The 27,139-nt window shown below is 43.2% G+C and overlaps 2 protein-coding genes across 2 annotated transcripts in view; both read right to left on the minus strand.

Moving 5' to 3' along the window:
* Positions 1–1,129: 1,129 nt before the first annotated feature.
* KCNJ4 (potassium inwardly rectifying channel subfamily J member 4) overlaps positions 1,130–27,139 on the minus strand; it is a 31,234-nt gene continuing 5,224 nt past the window's right edge. The window contains exons 2-3 of the mRNA XM_048502435.1: positions 8,082–8,257; positions 1,130–3,087 (exon numbers count right to left, since the gene is read on the minus strand). Of these exons, the coding sequence (XP_048358392.1) occupies positions 1,755–3,087; positions 8,082–8,119 (1,371 nt within the window). The 5' untranslated portion in view covers positions 8,120–8,257 and the 3' untranslated portion in view covers positions 1,130–1,754. The remainder of the gene's footprint in view (positions 3,088–8,081; positions 8,258–27,139) is intronic.
* On the minus strand, positions 14,626–15,759 carry LOC125435345 (endosome-associated-trafficking regulator 1-like). The gene has a single exon (XM_048501534.1). The coding sequence runs from the start codon at positions 15,757–15,759 to the stop codon at positions 14,626–14,628; it is 1,134 nt and encodes a 377-aa protein (XP_048357491.1).

The following is a 27,139-nucleotide window of genomic DNA, read 5'->3' on the forward strand; positions in this document are numbered from 1 at the left end:
ATTTTCTTTTTAACAATTTTTTGGACTACAGGATGTATGTGTGTGACACTTAAAATGAATCTATCTCTGCTGAACACCTAATTTAAAACCATTATGTAACTTGTCATGTTTATATGTCTGATTGTCAAGTACCCAGGAAAATAAATACTCCAAACTGTTTACAGGTTGCGTGGGTATAGGTTCAGTACAATCTTCTACAGTTTTCCTATCTGCTCCACCGTTACAGCTTCTGCCAAAGAATCCTGAGAAATGTAATTTCATCATGATGCAAGCACTCTTATAGATCCCTAGTTCTGTCACAGAACTATAATTCTCTGGAACTATAATGACTATTGGACCAGTTTAAGTGATGTGATTATGCCTCTAGACCAGGGGTAGGGAACCTGCGGCTCTCCAGATGTTCAGGAACTACAATTCCCATCAGCCCCTACCAGCATGGCCAATTGGCCATGCTGACAGAGGCTGATGGGAATTGTAGTTCCTGAACATCTGGAGAGCATAGGACCTACCGATTCTCTAGACAATACAATAAACAAATCAAAGAAAAGTCAGTATCACCGAAAGCTCAGATGCGTCAATCGTTGTAGATTTCCTTTTCTTTGTTTCCAGGTTTACCCTAGACCTTGATACTTTATTAAAAATAAATAATTACAAAGTTAGTTTTCCAGGTGAGCATATAAGACGAGTTACAAAAAAGGGGGGAAAGGGGACATGTAGAAGTGCCATTGCTTAGCTAAGACCAGTGGTAGAAATACCGTTGCTTGGCTAAGACCAGTGGTAGGTCATTCAATACTGTTTCAGTTGGGAACTTTTCTTCTTGCAAATGTTTCTCATTTGCTTATGTGTGGAAAAGATCACAGGTTTTAAAAAAGGATCAGAAAAGACATGGTGTTAATTTACTGAGAGTGATTGTCATGAATGCCAAGAACAAAAATGAGAAACTAGTTGTGGTGGGTTTTCTGGGCTGGGTGGCCGTGGTCTGGTGGATCTTGTTCCTAACGTTTCGCCTGCATCTGTGGCCGGCATCTTCAGAGGTGTATCACAGAGGGAAGTCTGTTACTGTGGTACACCTCTGAAGATGCCTGCCACAGATGCAGTTGAAATGTTAGGATTAAGATCCACCAGACCACGGCACCCAGCCTGGAAAACCCACCACAACCAGCTGAATCCGGCCGTGAAAGCCTTCGACAATACAAAAATGAGAAAGATCAACTGTAAATATATGAGAGCGCTGAAAGTTAAGGTTATTATTCTCTCTTGATGTAGCATTTTAAGGATGCAACAAATAATACATAAGCAAATTATATCCCACATCATATATTTCACTGTCCCTGTGAACCACCTGATTTTCCAGTCCAACCTCATCTGGTTGATGTCTGCAACTTTCCTGGTCCTGCAGCAGGTGTCAATCACCTTTGTGACCATCAGTCCCATTGCTGTTGGCAGCTGAAACAGAATATTTCCTGTGTGATTCCAGAGTGTTGTGGCTATTGCTGTCTTCTCACAGTTCCAAGCCACAAAAGAACTATTGGGATGAGGAGAAACAGCCTGAATTTTCAGGGTTCAAGGGTTTAAAAACCAATTTCTTTAACCTTATAGCCTGAAACCCGAACCCTCCATCACCAGAGAAGTGTTCTGTCTGCATGTGTTCAGTGTTTTAAGAGAAGTACCATAGGTTTTCCAATCAAACACTGGGTCTAAATGGATAAGGAAACTTTGGAGAATATATGTGAGATGAAAAGCTAGAATGGAGATTAGATGGCTGATTCCCTGTGGTATGAAAGTGTATCCAGAGGGATGGATGCTTGCAATCGATCCAAATCCATATGGCTTCCGAACTCCATCATAGGTATGACTCCTGCATCCTCCTTAGGGCTTTCTCTCAAATCTCCTCTTACATCCAAGTCATCCTCATCTTCATCTTGGCTGACGAGAGCCAACTCATTCTCATAGCAGAAGGCACTGGGAGGTGGTGGGGGTGAAGGTAGGATAGTGATCTTGCTCTCCTGCAGCTCCCGTGCAGAGCAGAAAGGGGTTCCAGCCACCTCATAGGTCTTGTGAAAGCGCGAATAGTCCACCTTATAATGTTTCTTCTCCTCAAAGACCACAGGCTCAAAGCGGTGCCCCCAGAGGATTTCACTAGACAAGTAGGAGCTGCGAGCCTGGGTGGTCATGGCTGTAGCTTCCACCATGCCTTCAAGGATGACAACTATTTCAAAGTCCTCCCTCTCCAGTTCTTCCTTGCCCATTCCATAGAGTGGACTTTCCTCATCGATCTCATGGACAATAATAATGGGAGATACTAAGAAGATGCGGTCCAGGCCTATGTCATACCCCACATTAAGATCCCGTTGGTCTAATGGAAGATACTCACCTTCAGCTGTCATGTAGGCCTTGATAAGCTGGGCCCGAACATGAGCTTCTACAATATGGCTTCTCCTCAGATTTCCTACCCGCCACATAAGGCACAATTTACCATCCCGCAAAGAGATGACGGCATGATGACTGAAAAGGAGAGTCTGGGCCCTTTTCTTGGGGCGTGCCATCTTAGCCATTATGGTGCCAATCATGAAGGAGTCAATAACACAGCCCACAATGGATTGTACCACCACCACCATAATGGCTAATGGGCATTCCTCAGTCACGTATCGGAAACCATATCCAATGGTTGTCTGTGTTTCTACTGAAAAAAGGAAAGCTCCCACGAATCCATTGACATGTTTGATGCAGAGTTTTGTAGTGGTGGGCCCACTTCCTGTACTGGGAGCTTCCAAGTCACCATGAAAGAACGCAATTATCCAGAAGAGGAGACCAAAAAACAACCAAGATACCAAAAAGGTTGCGGAAAAAATCATGAGCATGTACCGCCAACGGGTGTCCACGCATGTTGTGAAGATGTCAGCCATGTAGCGCTGGGACTTGTTGCTTAGGTTGGCAAAGTAAACGTTGCACTGGCCATTCTTCTTAACAAAACGGTTGCGCCGTTTCCGTCGTGGAACGTGACCTTTCCCATTCCGATTGTGCCCATCAATGCTGCCAAGGGAAGAGACTTTATGTCCATCTTCTTCAGTGGAAACAATACTGTACCTTTTGAGGAGGAGAAAAGGATTACAGTTAAAAATACAGGAGAGAAAACTTGTGGCCCCTTGAAATATATTTGGTGGCATGAGACATTCTGCCTACTTGAGTCCCCTTTTTAAAGTAGTTGCTCAAATATTATTTTAAATAAGCAACGTGTCTGATGGTATCACAGGCTGTATTTACTGTCTTGAAAATGATAGGATCTTCAAAGAGTCTCTAAGGTAAGGTAGGGGGTAGAACTTTCTCCCTGCTCCTGATTTCAGTCACTGAGGGTCAGGAATAAAGTTTTGCTGTCTACAAGACCATCAGAAGAGAGGCAGGAATGGGAAGTGGAAAATAGGTCTTTGGTACTACATGCACTCAGAGAGCTACTGCCTCACTTTATCATAAAATGTTTAGCTTTTTTTCAGATATCTGAAGTCTCTACAATGGATGGGCAGGGCGGTGGGGGTGGAATTGAATGACAAGCTCTTTCTCATCCTATGTGCATTCATTGGAGCCTACACATGCAGCTGGCACATGCACAAGTGGCTGAACACAGGGTGATTACCCTGTGTTCAGATACACTGAAGAAGCAGGAATCATAACTGCACAGTGAAAAACAGTATATATGTTCCAACAAAGATGCTTAGGCTGGGAATGCCCCCCCCCCCCATTTTTTCATAGTACACACATAGAATGACTGAGAGGAATTCTTGTCACACTCAATCTGTGTGTGCGTGCGCGTGTGCGCGTACAGAACTAGCATAAAAGCAATTATTTATTACATGTTTATCCTTTTCACCTTCCTCTGGAGTACCAGAGATGAACAGATTAAAACATACATAAAAACAAATCTTTAAAAACCATAAAACTGAACAAAAACACAACATTAAAACATTTAAAACCAAGTTAAAATATACACTATGACTATACAATAAAATACACATAAAGAAACAATTAAAACATAGGGAAGGAAGAAAGGATCACTGATGGAATGCCAGACAAAAGAAAAAAGTCTTCACCTGCCAGCAGAAGATGGTAAGGGAGGGGACAGTTTCTCTGGGGAAAGAGTTCTAGAGTTTTGATGGCACAACCAAGAAGGCTCTCCCGGGTTGCCATCTACCTAATCTCACAAGGTGGAGGAACCCTAAGCAGGTTCTCAGAAGATGACCTTGGTTGTTGGGCATTTTCCTAAGGGAGGTCACATTCCTTCACATACGCTGGTTTCAAGTCATATAGGGCTTTAAATGTCAACACCAGCCCCTTGAATTGTGCCCAGAAACAGATTGGAAACCAGTACAGATTGACCAAGACCTGCTTATTCAGCAGAAGACCTGAGTCCAACAGCACTCTCAAACTACAGAGCCATTCCTTTAAGGGGAATGCTGAATGAATTCTTTGCATCTGTCTTCACCCAAGAGGAGGTGAGGAAAATTCCTGCACCTGAACCAAGCTTCTTAGGAGGTGAATCCGAGGAACTAGCGAAGTTAGTGGTAGACAAGGAAGAAGTTCTGGCAGCCATTGATAAACTAAATGCTACCAAATCCCCTGGCCCAGATTGCATTCATCCAAGAGTTCTTAAAGAGCTCAAGCATGAAATTGCTGATGTTCTCACATTAATATGCAACTTATCCCTGAAATCAGGCTCCATCCCTGAAGACTGGAAGATGGCCCAATGTCACACCAATCTTTAGAAAGGGTCTAGATTCGGGGACCACTGGAGAATTACAGGCCAGTCATGTTTGACATCTGTTCCTGAAGCGTAAATTCAGTGGAGATCTATCATTAAAGATAGAATGTGTTAAACTTGAAAAACTGCAAGACCCATAACTGAGGAAAGGGGTGGCATGGCTTTTGTAGAGGCGAGTCCTGTGCCTGAGCTTACTAGGGTTCTTTGAGGGTGTAAATGGACATGTGGATCACGGGAGGACAGGTGGGCCTTGTCTGCTTGGACGCAGAAGGCTTTTGACAAAGTTCCTCACTAGAGACATTTGAGAAAACTTTCAGCGACTGAAGGGCCAAGAGGGGAAGTCCTCCTATGGATTAAAAACTGGTTGAGAGAGGGAACTGGGAAACAAAGGGTGGGTATAAATGGGAAGTTCTCACGTGGAGAGATGTAGGGAGTGGTCTTCACGAAGGATTCGTTTTGGGACAAGTGCTCTTAATAACTTATTCGCATAGGCATTCCTGGAAGTAGAAGGTGCCGGTGGTGCTGGTGGCTAAGTTTGCAGATGATGCCAAATTATGTAAATTGAGTAAGAACCACAAAAGGACTAGAAGAGAAACAAGCGGGACGCCGATAAATTCAGGTGAGTGTTTAAGAGCTTGCAAATGCAGTTCAATGTAGCGAAATGTACAGTAGTGCACGTAGGAGGCAAAAAATCCAGACTTCACATACACGCTGCAGGGGTCATTGGTACCTAATCCCTGGAACCAGGAAAGGGATTTAAGTGGTTTGGTTGATAGTTCCATGGGAAGGTCAACTCAATGCATGGCAGCGGGGAAGAAGGCAAACTCTAGGCTGGGGATAATTAGGAAAGGAATTGAGGAGAATAAAACTGCAAAGATTGTCATGCCCTTATATAAAGCACGTGGTGCAATCAAGCACTTGGAGTAATTGTGTTCAGTTCTGGTCAGCCACATCTCAAAAAAAAGCGATAGCGAAGAGGATGAAAAAGTGCAAGAGAAAAGAGGTGGCAAACGAGGATGATTGAAGGATTGGAGAGCAAGCACCTTCCTTATGGAGTGAGAAGGCACTGCAGCGTTGGGGACTCTTTGCTAGTTTGGAGAGGAGACGTCTGAGGGGGGGATATGATTGAAGTCTATAAAATTGCTAAATGCATGGGGTAGAAAATGCTGACAGAGAGAAATTTTTCTCTCTTTCTCACAATACTAGAACCAGGGGGCATTCATTGAAAATGCTGGGGAAAGAATTAGGATCAATAAAAGGAAACACTTCTTCACGCAACGTGTGATTGGTGTTTGGAATATGCTGCCACAGGAGGTGGTGATGGCCACTAACCTGGATAGCTTTAAAAAGGGCTTGGACAGATTTATGGAGGAGAAGTCAATCTATGGCTACCAATCTTGATCCTCCTTGATCTCAGATTGCTAATGCCTTAGCAGACCAGGTGCTCAGGAGCAGCAGCAGCAGAAGGCCATTGCTTTCACATCCTGCATGTGAGCTCCCAAAGGCACCTGGTGGGCCACTGCGAGTAGCAGAATGCTGGACTAGATGGACTCTGGTCTGATCCAGCAGGCTAGTTCTTATGTTCTTATGTTCTTAATGCTACCCTATTCAGTATGGGTGTCACCTTAAATGCAGGGTCTGACCTTCTGCTTACCAGTAGCACTTCCATCTTGCAAGATTCAGTTTACTAGCCTGCGTGTGTTTCAAATCTACTTCCAGGCCCCAATTCAGGGTTTCTGCAGCATCCCTAGGATGAGGTGGAAGAGTGAGACAGAGAAGAGTGTCATCTGCATGTTGGTGACAACCCAGCACAAATCTCTGGATGACCTCACTCAGTGGTTTCATGTAGATGTTGAGGATGTTATGTGGAGAATGTTGCAATGCTTTAGTGCTTAACTAGAACTATGTATGTTTAATGTTTAAACTCGCAGTGTCCCTCCAACAAGGGAGCTCCAGCCAACAGTGGTCTCCATGGTTTGACTTGCAAAGGGAAGCAAGCAAATGCAACCAGCAGAACAGACTTAGGGTTTGTAGTTTTGTAACATTTTGACTCTGAACTGCATAAGGCTGGAAACTTCTATTTTATGTTCCAGTCTCTTTTGTGCATCTGTGGCAATGTTTATACACTTCCCAAGTTCTAGACAATTCTGTTGCTACAGCAACAAGCGGGTCTCCCAGAGTCCTATATCCAAAGCCAAAGGTGTAATTTAGAAATCAACAGACAAAAGGGATGGTAAATACTCCTAAAGAAACTCCCTCTCTCCAATAGCAGTTCGGTCTGCCTTTGCCTATTTTCCCCACAAAATATGTCATTTCTCTACATTCCAACATGAGAGCTATGCTACTGTTACATCATAGAAAGCTCAGTTTGACATCATCTTTTTCATAAACTGCCATCATAGCAAACATCTAAAACTGTGGACATGAGAAAGTATATATTCATAATATCATGTCTTCAAGGGAAATTCCTCACATCGGCTACCCACAACATCTTCCTTTCGATTCACTGATACATTTGTATAATCAAATTATGTAGCACTTGGATTGTCCTGTTTTTAGCACAGCAGAGCTGGATATTTTGAACTGCTTTCCCAAGCTAAGGTACTGGTGATGTTGCAGAGCTTTTCTGGTTGTACATTGGAGTAGTGGTGCCATAAAGGGTAGCTTTGTAAGGTGCCAATAAGTTGTGATCTAGAATTGGTGGCTAATGATCCACATGTTGATTAGACAATGTTTAAGGGAAGGGACCAATCATAAGGTGGCAGGGTGAGCATACCAGATGCCCAGGCAGGCAGGCAGGTTGGAAAAGGCCTCCTGTACTGAAGGGACAAGGGAAGAGCCTAAGGATGCTGATTGGGGAATGGGAAAAGAGGAGGGTGGAGCAACCCCTTTACAAAGCCATGAGAAGAGGAGGTGGAAGTGGGTTGGAAAGATTCCCTCAGCACAGGGAATACTGCAGCTGCTTATTCTGAGGCCAGCAACTATCTCCAGGAGTTACTGCCTAGTACAGTGGATGACCCAGAAAAGGAGCACGCAGGGGAAGGCCCACACAAGTCATTTTGATTCTTATCTTGTCATTTATTTGTTACTGCCCTATTCAAAATTCAAATCAATCATCCAGTTGTTCCTAGCACTTCTCTACTTCAAGTGTCTCGGAGATGCCTGATTCAAGGATTCAACAAGGCACACGGTCCAAACAGTATGTGGTACAATACATAGGAAGGGGTGATTTAAGGAACTGTATTCTAATCTGAAGGGGAAGTATATGGCCAACAGAGGGTTACAATGGGTACAGTACAATGGAGGCTAGATGGAGGGAGCCACTCACCTGTTTACCCTGATGCTGCCCATGACTCGTTTTATCATGAGGTACCTCCCACAACAGAGGTCAGGGTTTATAGGCGCTGTGTGTGAAAGTGTGTGGACACACAGGAAAAGACAGCAGTGTTCAGGCTTGGTGCACAGTGGCAGCAGTCATGGTAGCAGTCTTTATAGAGTAGACACCTATAGAAGACAAAAATACAGAAGAAAATCACAGCAAATAAAAAGATTAGCCTCAGCCCAGACAAACAATAGCTCCTTTTTATTACAAGTGCTTGTCATTTGCTGTCTCTTCCAAATAAACAAAAGTCAGAGCAGAGGATCCCATAAATAGAAAGAAAGAGGCTTAAACTCTCTTAGGCCCCTTCCGCACATGCAAAATAATGCCCTTTCAAACCACTTTCACAACTGTTTGCAAGTGGATTTTGCCATTCCGCACAGCTTCAAAGAGCACTGAAAGCAGTTTGAAAGTGCATTATTCTGCATGTGCAGAATGAGCCTTATAGTTTCTAAGAATGGAGACCATGCACAGAATAATGACTTCTCAGTCGCTGGTGTATGACTTGTACCAAAGAGGATCTGGAAAGTATCCCTGAGATACAATATAATTGTTTATATAGTTGATTGAACTACAATAAAATGTTTTTGTGTGTGTGTCTGTGAAGCACTTTAGGGGGCATAGGGGCTGCTGGAGGAAAGGAAAGATGGGGAAGATTTGCTTCACAAATTTCCCTCCAGAAATTTGGATCCAACCCCATATGTATCAGAGGTGGGTTAGCCCTTTAGCTCGCCACGAAAGGTCTTGGTAGGCTGCTGACGTAGATGACGTAGATGGCCCTTCCTTCCTTTAGTTTACCCTCACAGTTGAGACTAATTTCTGGCAAGAAGCTATCTCTGCCTATGGTTCAAGCTTGAACTCTTCCCTAGAAGCTAAAAGGATTAACAACAAGCCAGACTGAGCTCTACTGGTAATGGCAGTGCTTCACGAGCCACATAGATCAGACCTAGCCAGCAGTGGTAAGGATGGCATCTTCCCTGTGATGCCACTTAGACTCATCCGGCAGCAGGAGGGAAAGAGGCAACAGATGTCATAATTGAGGCTGGCCAGGTTTGAGCTCAGTGGTACCTGCAGAAGATGCTTATCTTAGCATTCTTTTCTGCCATTTTATCAAATAAATTATTCAGGGGTCTGCAACCTGCGGCTCTCCAGATGTTCATGGACTACAATTCCCATCAGTCCCTGCCAGCATGGCCAAGTGGTAGGGCTCATGGGAATTGTAGTCTATGAACATCTGGAGGGGCATAGTTGGATGATTTTTAAATCTCTTTGATTCTTTGCAATTAATTCAGATGGGTAGTTATTGGCATGAGGGCTTGTGGCCAAATACCTGAAAACCCCTTACTTTATACACGAGATGATGTATGTGAAACTTACAGGAGGCATGCATGACCCTTCTAAAGAAAGGCATTCCCACTCCGAAGGGAACACTTCCTTGTATAGGCCAGCAAACTAACCAGAAGGAAAGGAGAGAAAGGGAACTTGCAAAGAAGAATCCACAATAAAAGAATATTGCACTGCAGTAATACATACCACAAGACCTTAAAATGTGATCTGGCAAAGATGCATGCATCCTACTGGCTTTCTTCCCCCCAGAACAGAATTTCAAAATTTCAGGGTTGGAAGGATTTTTCTTATCACAAGAATGTATACTACATGTCTAGTTCATCTAACTATGGTTGATTAGCTTTGGCAGGCAAATATCACTCTGAAGAGCTTGAGCAGAGTGATTATCAGGTGTCATCCTTTGAAAGGTTTGCCAACAATTCCTTCCTTTAGTTTACCCTCACAGTTGAGACTAATTTCTGGCAAGAAGCTATCTCTGCCTGTGGTTCAAGCTTGAACTCTTCCCTAGAAGCTAAAAGGATTAAACTGAGGCTGGAAAAGACTGGAAAAGACAATAAATCAAGAAAAGTCAAAGTCAACAGGAAAAGAAGACCTAGAATGAGATGGATTGACTCAATTAAAGCCAGCCATGACCCTAAGTTTGCAAAACCTGAGCAAGGTTGTTAACGGTAGGATGTTTTGGAGGTCATTAATCCACAGTCACCATAAGCCAGAAGTGCCTTGACAGCACTTAAGACACGTATGATCAAGGGCATGGAATTCTTGAACAGCGTGAGAAAAATTATTCATAATTACTCCTTTCAACCCGCTGCCCTCAAAATAAAGCACCCCCTTGTCCTTTGACTTACATTCCTAAAGATACACAGTGCCATCCTAAGCAGAGTGATAGCCTGCTACACTGGCAGTCTTAGCTGTGGGACAATTGGGGCAACTGCTTCATGCCCCACACTGAGGGGGACTGCACTGGGGACCCCCCAACCACTGGGCAGCTGCCCTGGCTCCTGCTGTCCTCTCTGTCACAGCTATAGCAGCAGAAAGTAGAGAGTCAATGGTGTGGGCCAGAGTCTGCCCCCTCCTGACTGCTATACAGCTGCCCTGTTCCTGCCCCTAGTATGCGGTGACTAAGTTAAGGTGAAGGACAGAGGGAGAGGGGGTGCTACATGGTGTTACACCTGCCTGTTTGGTCCCCCATAGACCCAGCCAGTCCTAGGCTCCTTCCGCACACGCAAAATAATGCGTTTTCAAACCACTTTCACAACTGTTTGCAAGTGGATTTTGCCATTCTGCACAGCTTCAAAGAGCACTGAAAGCAGTTTGAAAGTGCATTATTCTGCATGTCCGGAATGAGCACTAGTCAGGTAGCCAGCTGGCTGGGCCTGTGTTTATGTCCCAGTACTTGTTGATGGCAGAGAGGGGGCCAGTTCATGCCACCCACCCTGGGCTGCCCCAGCAAACAACTCCCAGGTGATTAAAGTTGGAGATGGTGGGAATAAAGGGAGTAGCCTTGACTTTGAATCAGTAAGACGTCCCCTGCCCTTCTAAGTCCATTGAGCTCAGTGGGACTAGGAAAAGGTGTTGCTCTGCTTAGTACTGCTCCGTTATTCACACAAATGAAGTATAGCAGAATTAATACAGTGCACTAACCAGAATGATCCATTTGAAGAATGGGGACCTGCATTCAAATCTTTGCTTAGCTAGGAAGCTCCCTCGGGACCTTGGGGAAGTCCCTGTTTGCCAGCCTAACTTGCTTCACATAGCAGTAAGGACTAGTCTTTTGTAAAAGGGTATGATATATGTGTAATAAGGAAATAAATTAGATACTTTTTAAAATCAAGTTAAAGCACGTAAAAGTTCCAAAAATATGTTATACCCTGTCTCAGAGAGAGATGACAGGAAATTTGTGAATTAATCCGCCACAGCTTCCTGGATCTTCCTTGTGTTTAAATGCTTCATGAGGTTCTAATCTAGTGACTGCCTCCGCCCCCCTTCCAATTCTCTTTTAGCCTTAGAGAATCTTATTGAAGTGCTGATTTCATCAAGACCATTAATGCCTGTACTGTTAAACTTCTAACTTTAAAAGAGCATTTATATTGCCCCGGATGGCTATTAGCAAGACTTTTTATTTAAAAAATTGTAAAGTTTTTCCAGACGGAAACAGGATTCTTTCACTTCCACTGCACAACACACAACCGCACTGTCAATCTTTCCCTGAGACAAGGTATAAGCATGTTCCTGTACATTATGCTTCATTTGCACACACATGTTACTCACAAGGCAACCATGCTGTGTGGTGAGCCCACATGAGTTCCCTCATAATCTCTATGGTGAAAGAGGGCCGGAGGGCCTACATTTTTAGCATGACCTCAGTTAACATGAGGTTGTCCTGTGTCATATAGTAGCCCAGGATCCCCAACATGGTGCCCATGGGCACTGTGGCACCTATTGACACCTTTTCTGGTGCCCACTGAGTGTTTTTAGGAAATGGGTGTGGCCAGGTAGAGCTTTTGCCCAGCAAGGCTTCTAACTGATTACTGGAGACTTGATTGCCTGCACAGATTTTTACAAACATTGCTTTGGCAGCAGCTGCCACCACAGCACAAGAATCTGCTCTGTGTTACTGAAGTCAAGCTTTGGCTGGCTCTGCTTCCTGCAGCAGCTATTCTATAGCAGCCATTTTGTTGCTGCACCTACCATGCTGTGTCAGAATTTCATTGGCTCAAAAAAATTGGGGAGCCCTGCAGCAGCCCATTATAAGAGGACAAAGTGTATTTCCTGCATAGAATCAATATTTTATCTATTAGATGCCCCTTTTGATTTCTCAAAAGCTATAAGGCCAATTCAGTGGCAAGATGCCCCAGTCTCCTTTTAGACTGTTACTTTCTTCTTTCTGAAATGACTTTTCCTGAATGGTAAAGAACAAAGAGCAAGAGAAATTTCTGTGCAGATGTGGGCTAAAAGCCTATTCTACCCATTTTTTTTTCCTATGGAACACACCTTTATTTGACCATGTGACCATATGCAAAGAGTCTTACTTCCTGCCTAACTGTGTTTTCTAGTTCTTATGATTGCAAAAATTGGCTCTAAAAGGTAAAGGCAATGTCTACCAGGTACTTTGCAAATAAGATAATCTGGGAGGAACTTTAAATGACCAGGGAGAGGGACTTCTTTGACTCTTCAAAATTCCTACTTTCCATTTTCCCACTCGTGAGGTCTATCCCATCTTTCATTAAACAGAGAAGAATGATACTGTCTTCAATTAATCATTATTATTTCTGCTGGTGCACACCAGAGTGTCTTTCTGACATACAACAGAGGCTATTGTTGGAGGGGTCATCGCAAATCTGTAGAACTCAGGTAGGTAGAAACGAAAGCCTGAGCACTGTATCTTTAATATGGGAACAGAAGAAGGGAAAATTGCTCTAGTGTAGCTTGTCACAGAAGGACAAGGAAAGCTTCCCTTGCTGAAATATTGAGGTTGCCTACTTTGCATCATCCTAGCAAGAACCCAGGCCCTGCCACAGGGATCCCAGACTGCTTCCGCATAGAGGTTTAGACTGGCTTGGCAACCAGACCAGAACAGGGAGTTTTTTGGGGCGGAGGGCAGGATTCATATGACATCATTTTCCACTTTGTGTATTTTTCTCCACTTGTTGCCATCTTTACCAGACCCCACTGGGTAAATCTTTGGGGAAAAATCACATCCACATGGAGTGGAAGATGCACATAATTCCCACACTGGCACCCCTTCCCTTACCCTCCTGAGACCACCATTTCCCTACATTACTGGAATGCTTTTAGGGGACTCCCCCCATCAGCAATTGTCACAGAATTATAGCTTTAACAAGTTATTACTTCCTCTGAATTCCCAGCTTTCATTTTTTTAAAAAGTACATCTAACCCTTTTTTGTTACAGAGATATGCCTTATATTTCCACCCTGTGCATCTCCACAATGATAAGAGCTAGAACCCATGTGTGTGTTTTTTAAAAAAGAATGTTGTAATGCTATAGTGATGTGTTGCTGATTTTTTTTTAAAGGCTGGAAAGGCCTACTTGAGGGGATGGAAATGTCAGTTGGGGAGGATGCTGAGGCAAAGAAAGTGCAGAAAAAACTCCTATGTGGATATCCTGTGGCTACTGTGAATACCTCTGCTTTTTGCAGTGGTAATGAAAGCTGAACAGGGAACTGTCACCACATGGAAGCAGCTCAAGACAGTTCTAAAATGTCCCATAGTAAGTTTCCCACTTCTCCCAATGACCATTCAGAAAATATTCAGAATTGGTTGCCCTTATCCAGGAGTACAACTTTAATTTGTTGTTAATAGCAGATTTCCTAACCATCAAGAATGCTGTAGGTCCGTGGTCCTCAACCTTTCCAGACCCAGAATCTTCCACTAGGCAGGAGTGGGGCCCACTTAGCAGCAAGTGACATCACAGATGCATGATAAGAAAAGGGAAACTGTAACTATGACTTCGCCAATGTCCATGTGTGGTGCTGACCAAGAGAACTATGCAGAGGACATGCAAGCTGAACACACTGATGGCATGATGAGGAATGCCAAAGATCAGAGTCATGGAAGAATCCTATCCACTGCTGAATGACCTCCCCTCTCTGTCCTGCTGCAGCTTTGCCCGGTAGGCAATTCATGCTGCCATCAGGTCCCTCCACAAAACAGCAAAAACAGAACTGTTGGAGCTAACAACCCACCTGGTGGGAGTCCATCCCTGCTTCAAGCTCCATAATGTGAATGTAAAAGCTACACATCCAGACTGCTCATGCACAGTACAGTGGCCTTCTTGTTTCCACATGACAGTTCTTGGACATGAATATAAATAGGATGAGAGTGATTAAAGTGAGCGAAAGCATCCTTCATTATCTCATCCAAAAAGCTGTTCATTCTAGACACAGTTAAACTCAGCCCTACAAAAGAATCGGGACCCATACATTGTCTACCCTCCTATAATGCAGTTTTGAAATAGAGCAACCAAGGCATTAGTATATGAAATTAATATTCCATGATGTAATAGAAGTACTTCTGGGGGAAAGAGAGAGGTTATTGGAAGCCATACAACATCTTAACACATGAGAGCAAAAGGTTTAAGTCTCAACTGGACTACAGGAGCACAGCATCACGGGCGAGAAGTCCTCTATGTTTGTTTCTGTGTTTCGTTTTCCGTTTCAATTTCAGACATTCTGCCTACAGATTTAAGGAGGTCAGCAACAAGTGTCAGTGTTTCAGTCCCAAAGACCAGCTGATGGATGGTAGCATGTGCATGGTTGGTGACCCTCAGGAGGTTCTGCAAAGCCACATCTATGTGGTGTTTGACTGCTCCCATGTTGCCGGACTGGCCAGATCTCAAACTTTCATTCTCCATCTTGTAGCATGCTAGCTCAGCCTGGAGGAAGCACATCTCTTGTTTTGCCTTTTCCAGGTCACTCTCTGCCCTCAAAGCTCTTTGAGTCATGAACTGGAGACTGTGTTCTGCCTTTTCCATCAAAGCTTCCAGATCCTGAGTTTCTTTCTCTTCTTTGTTGGTTGTCTGCAGTTTCCTCTCAAGGTTTCTTACCATCTGCGCCTGACTTTCTGAAAAGTTCTGAATCCTTTTAATTTTTCTCCTGAGCAAGGAATTTTCTTCCTTAAGCTCATCGTAACTCAAGTGTGAGGAGGTATAAGCCACATTTTCGATAGGTTCTTCACAGGGAGCATAACATTCCACCTTGGTGTGAGTGGGACAGCCGTTATGTTGGTCATTACCACTGAATGGCCATGTAGAGAAAGCCTCAACGCTTTCAGGACTAGGTGAGTTGTAACTGTAAGGGTTGCATGGGGCCACATTGGGCATCCTGGATAGATGAACTTTGTCATAGGCAGGCAGTGGGTATCGTTCTCTCCAGTCGTCGTCATCCTCTGATAGATTTTCAACAATTACTGCTTCCTGATATAATGGCCTTTGAAATTCCAAGCCCAAGCCCAGTTGTTCTGGAGATAGTGTTGCTTTTTCAAGGCCCAGTGTTTGCCTAGCCATTTTTTTCCTGTAAGTTCTGCTTTTTGGTTCGTGTTGTCTTCCTGTAGAGTGGCTCTTATTTTTAGGCATCCCTTTCGAGGAAAATGTGGCTGGGTCACCTAAATCCTTCAGCTGATTGTCTCCAGAGTTGATGCGATTCTTGAGGTGATCAGGAGGAGGTGGAGTATTCTGGTGATGGAAACAGGGTTGGATTTCCTCTTCCTCCTCATTCAGGCATCGGGAATGTGAGCAGCCTGTGAGGAGTGGGCGTGGCATAGTTTGGGCCACAGTTGGATTCTACAGACGTTGCATCCTTCCATGAGGCCTGGTCTCACTTTTGTCCAGTGAATTAGCCAGCTCTGTGGACTATGTGGTGCCTCTGCTGTTAGCCTTGGCACAATTTAATGGTATCCTGACACGTCCAAATCTAAACCTTGTATGTGTGTGTATATCTTTAATAGTGGAGGAAACAGAAGTTACCCTGATCTATGATGTCATCAGATGACTACACTTCATTTTGTGACTTCACTGACTTGGGAGAGCCTCACAGCTAGAAAAGATATTTTCAGCCAGTGACAAGTGCCACAAGTGGAGTTCACATCTGTATCAGAACCCTATTCCAACTCCTTATATAAACTAGGATTGGTCACAATCCTACAACTTGTCTCCAGAGCAAGTGAATAAATAGAAGACAAAACAGGATAGGGCAGCTTACAGTGAGTGGGTCATCCCAACTGATTTTAAAGAGTTCTTGTGAGACTTTCTTTCTTGAGCTGTGATAGCACAGGTATGATGTACTGTCCTGAGGCACTGAAGGTTTTGTTGTTATATTGTGCATCTCCTACACACTGTCTAATAATAAAGTACACACTGGTTGTGTCTTTTGCTATGAAGGCCACACCTGCCAACCTGTCACTCCAAACAGAATCCTATTGCTTTACAATGCTAATTTTGGTGACCGGCAGCTTTAGATTCTCTCCTTACCCTCTACACATGTGATGTGTGAAAACACATAATTGATCAGTTAACTTTGAAGGCCCCTAGGAATTGATATGTCTTCAGGTTACAATGGAAGGCTAAAAGAGAGAGGGATGCTTGGCTGTACCTCTGAAAAATGGAAATGCCACACAACCCCAAGGTTGGCTACTCACTGCCAATTCAGACTCCATGAGAGAGAGAGAGAGAGAGAGAGAGAGAGAGAGAGAGAGAGAGAGAGAGAGTATGAAAATAGGATTTTTTTGCTTCTGTGTGGGTCAGTTTACTTGTACTTGAACTCCTTTTATATTTTATCAACCCTCCATTGAGACTAGCGAGATCCTTCTAGATCAAGCAGGCACATCCAGGAGGCCAGGTGGCTGGTTGCACCACCATGGCTGCGCTGCCCCACCACTCCTGGCAGCATGGGGAGGTTTCTGCTGCTTAGAAGCCCATGTTGGGCTCGACAGACTTATGCCACCCAAAAGGGTGTCGGAAGCCTGAAGTCCCAACCACCAGCATAATGCAACAAATGGCTGGGAGGGAGTTGGGTGCTTTGGATGATGGAGTCTACGGCCCTATACCCTGCTGAGGTCCCTCACCTCTCCAAACCTGCCTTTCCCAGAAATCTCCATGAATTTATGAACCTGCAGTAGGCAACCCTAAGATTCATGGTGGAGAGCTGTATCAGTAACTGCTAGCCATGATTAATAAAGGGAATCTCCATATTCAGAGGCCCTAAACCTCTGAAACCCATGCTCAGAAGCAATGTCAGGGGAATGCTTTGGCCTCTGTGCCATGTTGGTTAGCCCTTTAGGACAGCTTTTTGGCCACTCTCTGCATCAGTGTTCTCTATCTGTAAAATGGATAAATATTAGGGTTGGGGGTCACCACAACATGAGGAACTGTATTAAACGGTCGCAGCATTAGGAAGGTTGAGAACCACAGATGATTGATTGATTGATAGATAGATAGATAGATAGATAGATAGATAGATAGATAGATAGATAGATAGATAGAGAGAGAGAGAGAGAGAGAGAGAGAGAGAGAGAGAGAGAGAGAGAGAGAGATGGATGCATGCTAAACCAGGTCTCATTTGGTTTAGCCAACAAGTGGCATATGAAGGGTATGAAGAGGGAATGCAATCAAATGTACTTTTTAAAATATAATTATAAATAGACCAAGTGTATGCCAAGCATCCCCATCTGTCCTCCCAATGATCATTTATTGACTGCTTTCTTTAGGTCACCTCATTCCATGATGCTTAAATAGAATTTTTTATAAACATCTCTCTAATTGGTTACATTTGGGGCAGAAGAGGGGTGTGACAACTTTTTTTTCTTAATAGTCTTAGGAGCAACCCCCCCCCCCCAAAAAAACCCCACACACAAATCAAAACAAATGGTTGGAAGTGAAACCATCTTCAGCGTGTGACTCAGAGCTATTCATAGCTCCATAAAGCCAGCTGCAGCATCAGAGACAGAAGGGTTCTGCCCGTATTATTATTTCAATTACCATCTGAATTAAAAGTTTGAGCTGTGATCAGCCCACATTGTGGAGGGAGGGAGGGGACAACATGCAGAAAAGCAAGAGATGTGCACCAAGACCTGCTAGATGACACAGCCAGCATGAGACATAGAAAAAAGGTTACAAACCCCCTACCACCTCCAGCTTCTATCAATTCCCACACCCCCAGCAGAGTAAAGGCAACCAGTATCAGCCTATTATGTTTTCTGATGACCTTCACCAAAGGGGTCAGGGAGCAGAAATCAGAATGCCAGATCTGGTCCTACAGAGGTGGCGCTCCATTTGTTCATGCTCATCAAGCGTAGACTGGCCAATTAATTTACAGGGAAATATCCCAGTGGGTTCCAGCTATTCTAACCGTTCCAAGGGGAAAAGAAGAAGTTGGGTTGCATTCTCTACTTCCTTAAGTTGGGAGAAATTCCAAGGGAAGCAGTGCTTGCGTGAACAGTGTGAAACAGACTTCTCTCTGTGATACGCCTCTGAAGATGCCAGCCACAGATGAAGGCGAAACATTAGGAACAAAATCCACCAGACCACGGCCACACAGCCCGGAAAACCCACCAGAACCAGTTGAACCATGAAAGCCTTCGACAATACACTGATGATATTCTTGTAGTGTTTGCTTTATTTAGAAAACATATAAGAAGAGCTTTGGTGGAGGCAAACAGGTGCTCCTTCAGAGCAGCAAATCCACTGTGCCACATCTGATCTCCTGAGGAAGAATATGCTTCCAATGCTTGGGCTAAGCCTGGGCACAACCACCTTTGTTTGTCCAAAAGTCAAATCAGCTCTTTTTTTCTCATGCACACAACACACAAACACATCTCCCTGCCCCCCCCCCCCTAGGGTTGTCAGATCTGGGTTGAAATCCCTGTAGATTTTGGGAGTGGGGCCTGGAGAGGGAGCAGTTTGAGAAGGGATCTCAATGGGGTATGATGCCATACAGCCCACCCTCCAAAGCAGCCTCTGATCTCTGCTCTCCGGAGAACAGTTGTAATCCCAGTAGATCTCACGGGCCCACTTGGAGGTTGTCAGTTCTATCCCCCACCACTCAGTTGGGAGGGGCATGCTGTCTCCAAACTCTCCTGAGAGCTTAACAGAGTTATCAGGGCACCGTCTGCTAAAAATTAGCACCCACTGAAGAATTAACCTTTTGCCACAGGACTTGGTTCTTGGGCCATGTGTGTTCTTTTATATCAAAGCCTTATGACAGTACACCCATTCATAGTAGCCACTGCAAACTCATGAGCACCATCAACACTAGTGCAAGATAATTACTTGGGGAAAATGATTTCGCACATTGTTCTACCACTGTAACACTCCCCCTTAGGAAGAGGCACAACAACACTCTTGTTTGTGTGAAATTAACGCTATATGTCTGCAGGTCTCACAAACACCTTCTGCTGCTTGTTTATACCACACATCAAAAAAGCCACTAGCAGTGTACTCGGAGAGTGCAGCGATGCTCATTTATAAATAAAGATATGCAATGATTGAAGAGTTTTTGTTGATATCTTAGGTACTATGTATACTCTTGAAAGGGAAGGAAGCATGGCATAGCCATAGCCGATCACATCCGATCTTGGAAGCCAAGTAGGGTTGGTCCTTGGAAGGAAGCCCTTCAAGGAAGGCTCTGTAGAGAAAGGCAATGGCAAATTATCTCGACTTCTTACTTGCCTTGAAAGCCGTAGGGGTTCATAAGTCGGCTGCAACTTGACAGTATTTTACACACACACAAGGATACTCTCATTGTGGTCACACTTAAATAACGCAGACACAGTTTACAATGCTTTGAGAGTCCTTTACATACATGAGTTCTGTCAAGACACAACTGACTAACAAGGCAAATAAGGAAGAGAGATGGTTTGCTACTGCTTTTCTCTGCAGAATCTTCCTTGGCTGTCTCCCATCCAAGTACTGATGCTGTTTAGCTTCTGATATATGATGTGATCATGCTATGTATGCCATACTCCCTTCCCTCCTGAGAATTCCTGGCTATCAGCTAAATGTCCTCTGTTATTTAGTGTCTGGAGAAAAACATTCTGCCGCTTGATTAAGAGGGTAATAGGATATTAATATCTCCTTGCCAAGAAGAGTTTCAACTGCTAATTTCTGCATATTACACCTCTACTAAATGGACAGGTGGCCATTTGTCAAACTTATTCCTGAATGAGCACATGAAACCATCTGTTTGGAGTCTCATGTGGACACTCCATAATGATCCCCTCTTATTGTACAATTCTTTCCATGGCACAGTATGGCATAAAACATGAACACCCATCCAGAAATGCTGGGAAAGGCAAATATCAGCAGTAAGCATGCTGATGAGATACTCAGTGCCAGATTCTAAGAAAGTATAGAGTTGCTTCAGGATATATAAGAAGAGCCCTGCTGAATTAGAACAGTAGTCTATCTAGTCCAGCATCTGTCTCACATAGTGGTCAGCAAAACAAAGAAAAATAGGTATAGTCTAGTGCAAACAACCAAAAAGTTCAAAATGACTGTACCTGGGCTGCAGTAATACTGTAATTCTGAATATAGTGCAACAAGTGTTACGGCCATTTAATATCTCAGGGCAGGCCAGTGCGATCTAAACAATAGAAACAATGTACATAGATTGAACAACACTGTAAACATGTGAGCAGATCATTGATCATGAGAGATCTAGTTTAAACAAACATAGTCCAGGCGAGCCATCTGGGTCCGTTTTTGCCCATTTCATTGAATTATTAAAACTCCTTCTTCAGTAAAAGTTCTATAGTCTTGCCTGCATTCTTATAGGATCACCATTGTCTTAAATATGCTTCATGTTCATGATAAATTCATTCATAATAAGCATGCCCCAACGGCACAAGGCTAAGTAAAATACCAGTACCTCCTGGCACTGCTATTTAGCAGTTTACTGCCTCTGAATATGAGGTTCCCTTTAGTTCCCATGGCTAGTAGCCACTGATAGACCTAGTATCCTCCGTGAACCTGTTTAATTTCCTTTTAAAGCTGTATAAACTTGTGGCCATCGCTGCAACCTCTGACAGTGAATTCCACATTTTGATCACTCACTGTATAAGGAAGTATTTCCTTTTGTCCATCCTGAATCTACTGCCCATCAGCTTCATTGGATGCCCTTGAATTCCAGTATTTTGGGAAAGGAAGAAAAAGTTCTTTGTCAGTTCCCTCAATCCACGCATAGCTTTATAAACCTCTGTCATGTCCCCCTTGGTTGTCTCTTTTCTGAAATGAAAAGTTCCAGACTCTTCAGCTTTTCCTGTTACAGCCACTTGCTACCAAATTTGGAGCAGGTAATGACGAACAATGGGGGCTGGGTATATGTTATGTGGGAGGACAGTTAGTACCTTCCACATTTCTTTGAATATATGTAGGGTTGAGCCAGTCTAATACATTTTGGCAACAATCCCATGCCCTATCATAACAATAGTTATGGATATTTGAACTGCAATTTATTCCTTAAATATTTGTACCTTACCTCAGGGTTTTTTGTGTGGCTTATCTGCACGATCATCCCCACAACGTTCTCCTGTTGCATGTTTCCCATTTTGCATTGCATGTCTTTGCTTCACATTTCACCTAAAGGTGATATTCAGTTGTGTGTGCATGTGGTGATATTCAGTTGTGTGTGCATGTTTTGCTCTCTGTACAGTGGCAAGGGGCAATATTCATGGAGGTTGGTTTCCTTTGGGGTAGAATAACCTTCCTGTGGAAATCTATAATAATTCCAGGAATACTCCAGCCCACAGTCAAAGGTTGGCAACATTCAATGGTTGATATAGCCACACGTTTAGCTGATTTTAGGACATGTAGACAAAACTTGGTAATATCCCTAAATAAAATTATCACTCCAATTTAATTCTGGTCGAATCCCCACTTGAAATTTGCACGCAGATCCAAACCTGTTCGTTGTGAAACCGTGTCCTCTTCATCAGAGTCTCTCCCTCCCCACCGCAGCAAGCACACAGCAGACACACCCGTTTGCAGAACTCTTAGCAATCCCCACTACCAGGCGAGCTCGCTTCGCCGGTCTCCCCTGATTGGCTGGCGTGCCTTGATAGGGCGGGACCTTTTCCCACTGTGGAAATGTACATCGTAGGGGTGTGATAAAAAAAACAGCGTGTAAAAGCTTAACGTTTAACTGTTTAACTGTGCAATCAGTTAGTCGTTACCTGTGTAAACCATTAACGATTCAAAGTTACACTTTTGACTGTTTAACGTTTGCATCCTCTTCTGCTGGCCAATCGCAAAAGCGGAAACGAAACCAAGGAAAGGCTGCACGCGCATCGCAGCACTGACTGGTTGCCCGAATTCTGCGTCACACTCCAGGGCGGGAAACGAGTCAGGGTTTCAACCCTCATCCCTCCCCTCGGATCAGCTCTGAACCGTGTTAATGGGGTCTATGCCACTTGCAAACAGGTCCTGCCGGAATGTGGATTAACGGGGAGAATGAGCGCCAGAAATGGAATCTGCCACGCAAGCAATGGGGAGGTTGTCCCTCAAACCTGGTTAGTTTGTGTTCTGAAACCTGGCTAAGACGGTAGTGGGGATTTGACCTCTCATTCCCTAGCTAAAAACTCAGGTAGTATTGATGAGACAGTGATAGTTAAGGAGAGCTTTTGTGCTCACTTTGATTGATGGGAAAAGCTAAAGAAAGAAAGCTTCTGCTATTTATCTGTGGGTGTTTATGCACATGTATATTTCAAGGGTGGCAAAATAGCTGTCCTATACAGAAACGTAAGGGGGAAAAATTAGGCTGAGAAAAAGGCAGACAAAAATATCTGATGGGCTGGAGTGTGTTAAAATCTATGAACAGAAAGAGCAAAGTGAGAACAGACACCATGTAAGCAAAAATTCTTCTAGGTACCCACAATTACTTTGAGGCGTGGGTCAAAGTGTATGTTGGGTGTGTGTGTGTGTACATATATATACACATACATACATACATACATACATACACACACACACACACACACACACTGTATATATACACACACATACATATATATATATATACACACATACACACACACATACATATATATATACACACATATACACACATACACACACACATACATATATATATACACACATACACACACACACATATATATATACACACATACACACATACACACACACACACACACACACACACAAACCCAACATACACTTATATATATATACACCCATATAACACAGGTGGGATCCAACCTGTTCTCAACACTTCTCTAGAAGTGGTTACTAATTTTTTCTGAGTGCCAAGAGGGGGTTACTAAAGCAACCTCCTTGCCCAATAGGGACTGGATGTGCGTGTGTGCAGCGGCGCCACTGTTTGAATCCCACCACCATCGGAACCTGTTATTAAAATTTTTGGATCCCACCACTGTGTATACACACACACACACACACACACACACACACACACACACACACACACACACACACACACACAAAGACACACATATATACATACATATACATACATACGTATACATACATATACATATACACATACACACACATATATGTGTGTATGTATGTGTGTGTGTGTGTGTGTGTGTGTGTGTATGTATGTATGTATGTATGTGTGTATGTGTATGTGTATGTGTATGTATATATACCCAACATACATAATATATGTATATATAGCAGAGTAGAACAGAAGAGACACATTCTCAGTTGCTTTTTGTAAATGAGTTTACTAACTATAAGGGAGACATGAAGACAAAATAAAAAAATCCTTTCTTTCCTGTACACATCTACATTACTGTATGTTCAGTTACATCTTGCTACCTATCTGCTGTCTCATATTATGTCGTCTACCTCGTGTTTCCTTTTTGGTGTTGTGTCCAAACAAAGAAAGTGTTAATTTTATAACATTAGATGTACATGCTCACTAACATGTAAGCAATGGCTATCTGACTGACCAATAGCTAATCAATAGATCAGGTCATAAACAGTGACTTCAGCAACTTGTTTTTCATACAAACAGTTAACTCTTTTATAGCTGGGTTGTGACAGACACTAGCAAAATCCCAGCAGTGTGGTTGGGAAGAAATCAGTTCTCCACTTTCATTTTTATGGCACAGCTTTTTAAAATCTTTGATATTTACCAAAGGGACAGAACTGTGGACTAGACACACAGGGCCAGATTCTCTGTTGGGGGTGCTGGTTTACATCAGCAGATTCATGCTTACAAATGTGCTTTCCATGACAGAAAGTAAAGGCCTCTGTGAATGACCTGTGTTCTTTTTTCTACTGCGTTTACTATTAGCTGCTACAGGATTCTGGGTTAAAATCTGGCCACTCTTAGAGGCTTTATCTACTTGAGATATTGATCATGCACAAATAGAGCGTTCTTAAATATAGATTTGATCTGCATTATCTGTACTGAAAATATGTGAGTATTCAGTGTGTGCAGATTTCAGCACAGTGTTACTCCAAAAGAAACTGCTGCTGCTACTTCTTTATCCGTTGAGTCGTCTCCGACTCTTGGATACTCTGTAAATCAGCCCCCTCCATGCTTCCCTGTTTGCCACAGCTTCTTTCAATTGGTTGATGTTTGTGCCCAATTCCCTCTGAATGGTTTCCAACCAACGAGTCATTGGCCTACCCTGATGAAACTGCACCGATGTGAAAAGAAACACATGTCATCTAGCACATTGTGTATAACTGGGCCAAAAGTACCATAGGTAACTTCACCTAAAAATCACACTATTTGAAAAGCAAACAGGCAGATACCCTGCATACTGAACATCAAAATTTTCACCTTGCAGTTTAAACTCTTCCTTTGCTTAGCTGGTCATCACCATATCGCTCCGTCCCTTCCCCTCTCCCCCCTCAGCCCCACACACGCATCTCATTTTTGCATCAATTATATGTGACATAATTGAACAAATACTGCAAGGTAGTCATTTAATGAGTGAAACAGGTAAGAAGACATCACACAACACACTTTGAAGTATAGCCCGCATAATCCGGCACATAAAAATACAAGGCAAAGGAACTGGAGCAAGAAAGAAGACATCCAGATGCACATATAACATAAGACTGTGTATGCCCTGGCAAAAATGTGTAGATGAGTTGCATATCAGATGTATAACATGTACAGATGAACCAAGTAGTATTCAGTGCACTGTGCGCTTGTCCAACAGTGCAACTTTAAATGGATTATTAGTCCCACCATATCCACTGCCATGGGACCTGTGCGACATCATCCCATCCCATACAATTCTCAACTCGGGGATGGCAGTACATTTTTTATCTGATAGTTGTCATCTTTTTTTTTTCTGGTAGGCCTCCTATGTATACCAGAATTTGAAGAAATCAGGTTTTTCTGGCTTGGTGATATAGTAAAAGGGGAACCTCACACTGAATCTGAACTTTTAAAAACCCATGAGCAGCTTGTATTACTGAATTAGTCTTGAATTAGTCTTCCAAAAAAAGACATCAAACTTTAATTGGGAGGGGGAGCCCTGTAAGTGACAGAGCAGCACTAAAATCTCATTGAGGCTGACTCTGGGTTGATCTATTACTTTCAACCTTCCCTTAAGGTCAAGTTAGTGTCCTGTATTCAGAAAACGTGGCAAGAATGCAGCCTAGAAAAACTAATGTCCACATCCCCAAATTTCCATAGGATTCACAGAATGAATGTACAAGGCTAAAACTGCTATTAGTAGTTTACTTGTGGAATGATCTTGAGGCACTTTTGACCTCAGAACAATCTCCAAAGATTTCAGCACAAGCCCTGATAATCTGTTGGAAAGCAGAATGAATGCACTCTATCAATCAACATAGCATTTGATTTTCATGTCACGTTTGTCCACCTACAAATGTAAAGCAATTTGTGTCTTTTTATGTTCGCCCGTAAGGCATGCAGAGGCAGCAATATGTTCACATGATATTAACATAACCTGTTGGCAGACTGCTATTCCAGGGCTGTGTGCTGCTGGGAATATTTTTGTCATCTTTTTTTAAAGAACACTGGGAAGCTGAACATTTATGAATAAGGGACTAATTTCTAAGCACAAGTGGTCACAGATTAGTTTGTTTAATTGGACTAATACAGTTAAATAAAGCCAAAGCATTCACTATGCAGAACAAGCTCAGAGAAGTAAATATTAACTGGTGAAAAGCTTATATGAATCATTCGGCAGTTTAGTGGGCAGAATGTTCATGGACACAGAGAATTTGGGCTCAAGACCCTGCCCATTTCTCACAATTTTACCTATAAAATGGGGACAATAAGAAGAACTAACCTCACAGACTGATTGTAAAGTAGACAAGCCATGTCCTCAGTCATCCTATATATTGAGCGCAGCAAAGAAATGGGAGGCAGCTACTGGACAGGAAAATCAATGGGCGGAGTCATACATGAACATGCTTCATGGCCTGCACAACTCAGTCATGAATGCTGAAAGCAATAATCAATCCCAGTGAAGTTCTACTGTACTTTGTTACCGTTAGCCAGCTTGGATCACACTAGAATGGAAGTGCTGGCAGTGGTGGACAGAAGACTGATTCTATAATATGGGACATTATGGGGTTGAGCAAGCAGTGCAAATAATATTTTATTTTGGGGGTATGAGCCTTATGGTTGAAGCCCATAGCACCACATAACAGAGAGCATGAGCACTAGGCCATGAATACATTCCCCAGAGCTCAAAAGAATACCATAGACAGGAGAGCACAAAACCCCCAATCCACAACAACTTACACTGTGTTATCAGTTCTGCAACGTTGATGAAAGACATAGGAAGCAAGGTCTAAACATGTATAAATGCATGATGTGTCAAGAGAACAAGGCGCACTGTCTAGTTGGGAAGTAGGACTAGACAGAAGAAGTGAAGCAGTTTGGCAGCACCTCAAAAATTTCAAGTAGCATTGCTGTTTCTTTTAAAAAAATACCCGTTTTGTTGTAATTTAAATTGCACTGATGTAACTGCCAGGCTTTGCTGCCTATGCTAGTCTCAGAAGAGAAACAACAGATTGTACACACTTGTCTTGGCACTGGGAAAGAGTTGTGAGGAGAAACAAGGAGAAAGAGAAAGGAAACCAAGAAGGAAAGAAAGCCCTTGTTTCCACCATCTCCCTTTCCTGTATTCATTCCATCTCTTTCCCTTCACTTGCCTCTTTTCATTCC

The sequence above is a fragment of the Sphaerodactylus townsendi genome, linkage group LG06 (genome assembly GCF_021028975.2).
Source record: "Sphaerodactylus townsendi isolate TG3544 linkage group LG06, MPM_Stown_v2.3, whole genome shotgun sequence".
Taxonomy (NCBI): Eukaryota; Metazoa; Chordata; class Lepidosauria; order Squamata; family Sphaerodactylidae; genus Sphaerodactylus; species Sphaerodactylus townsendi.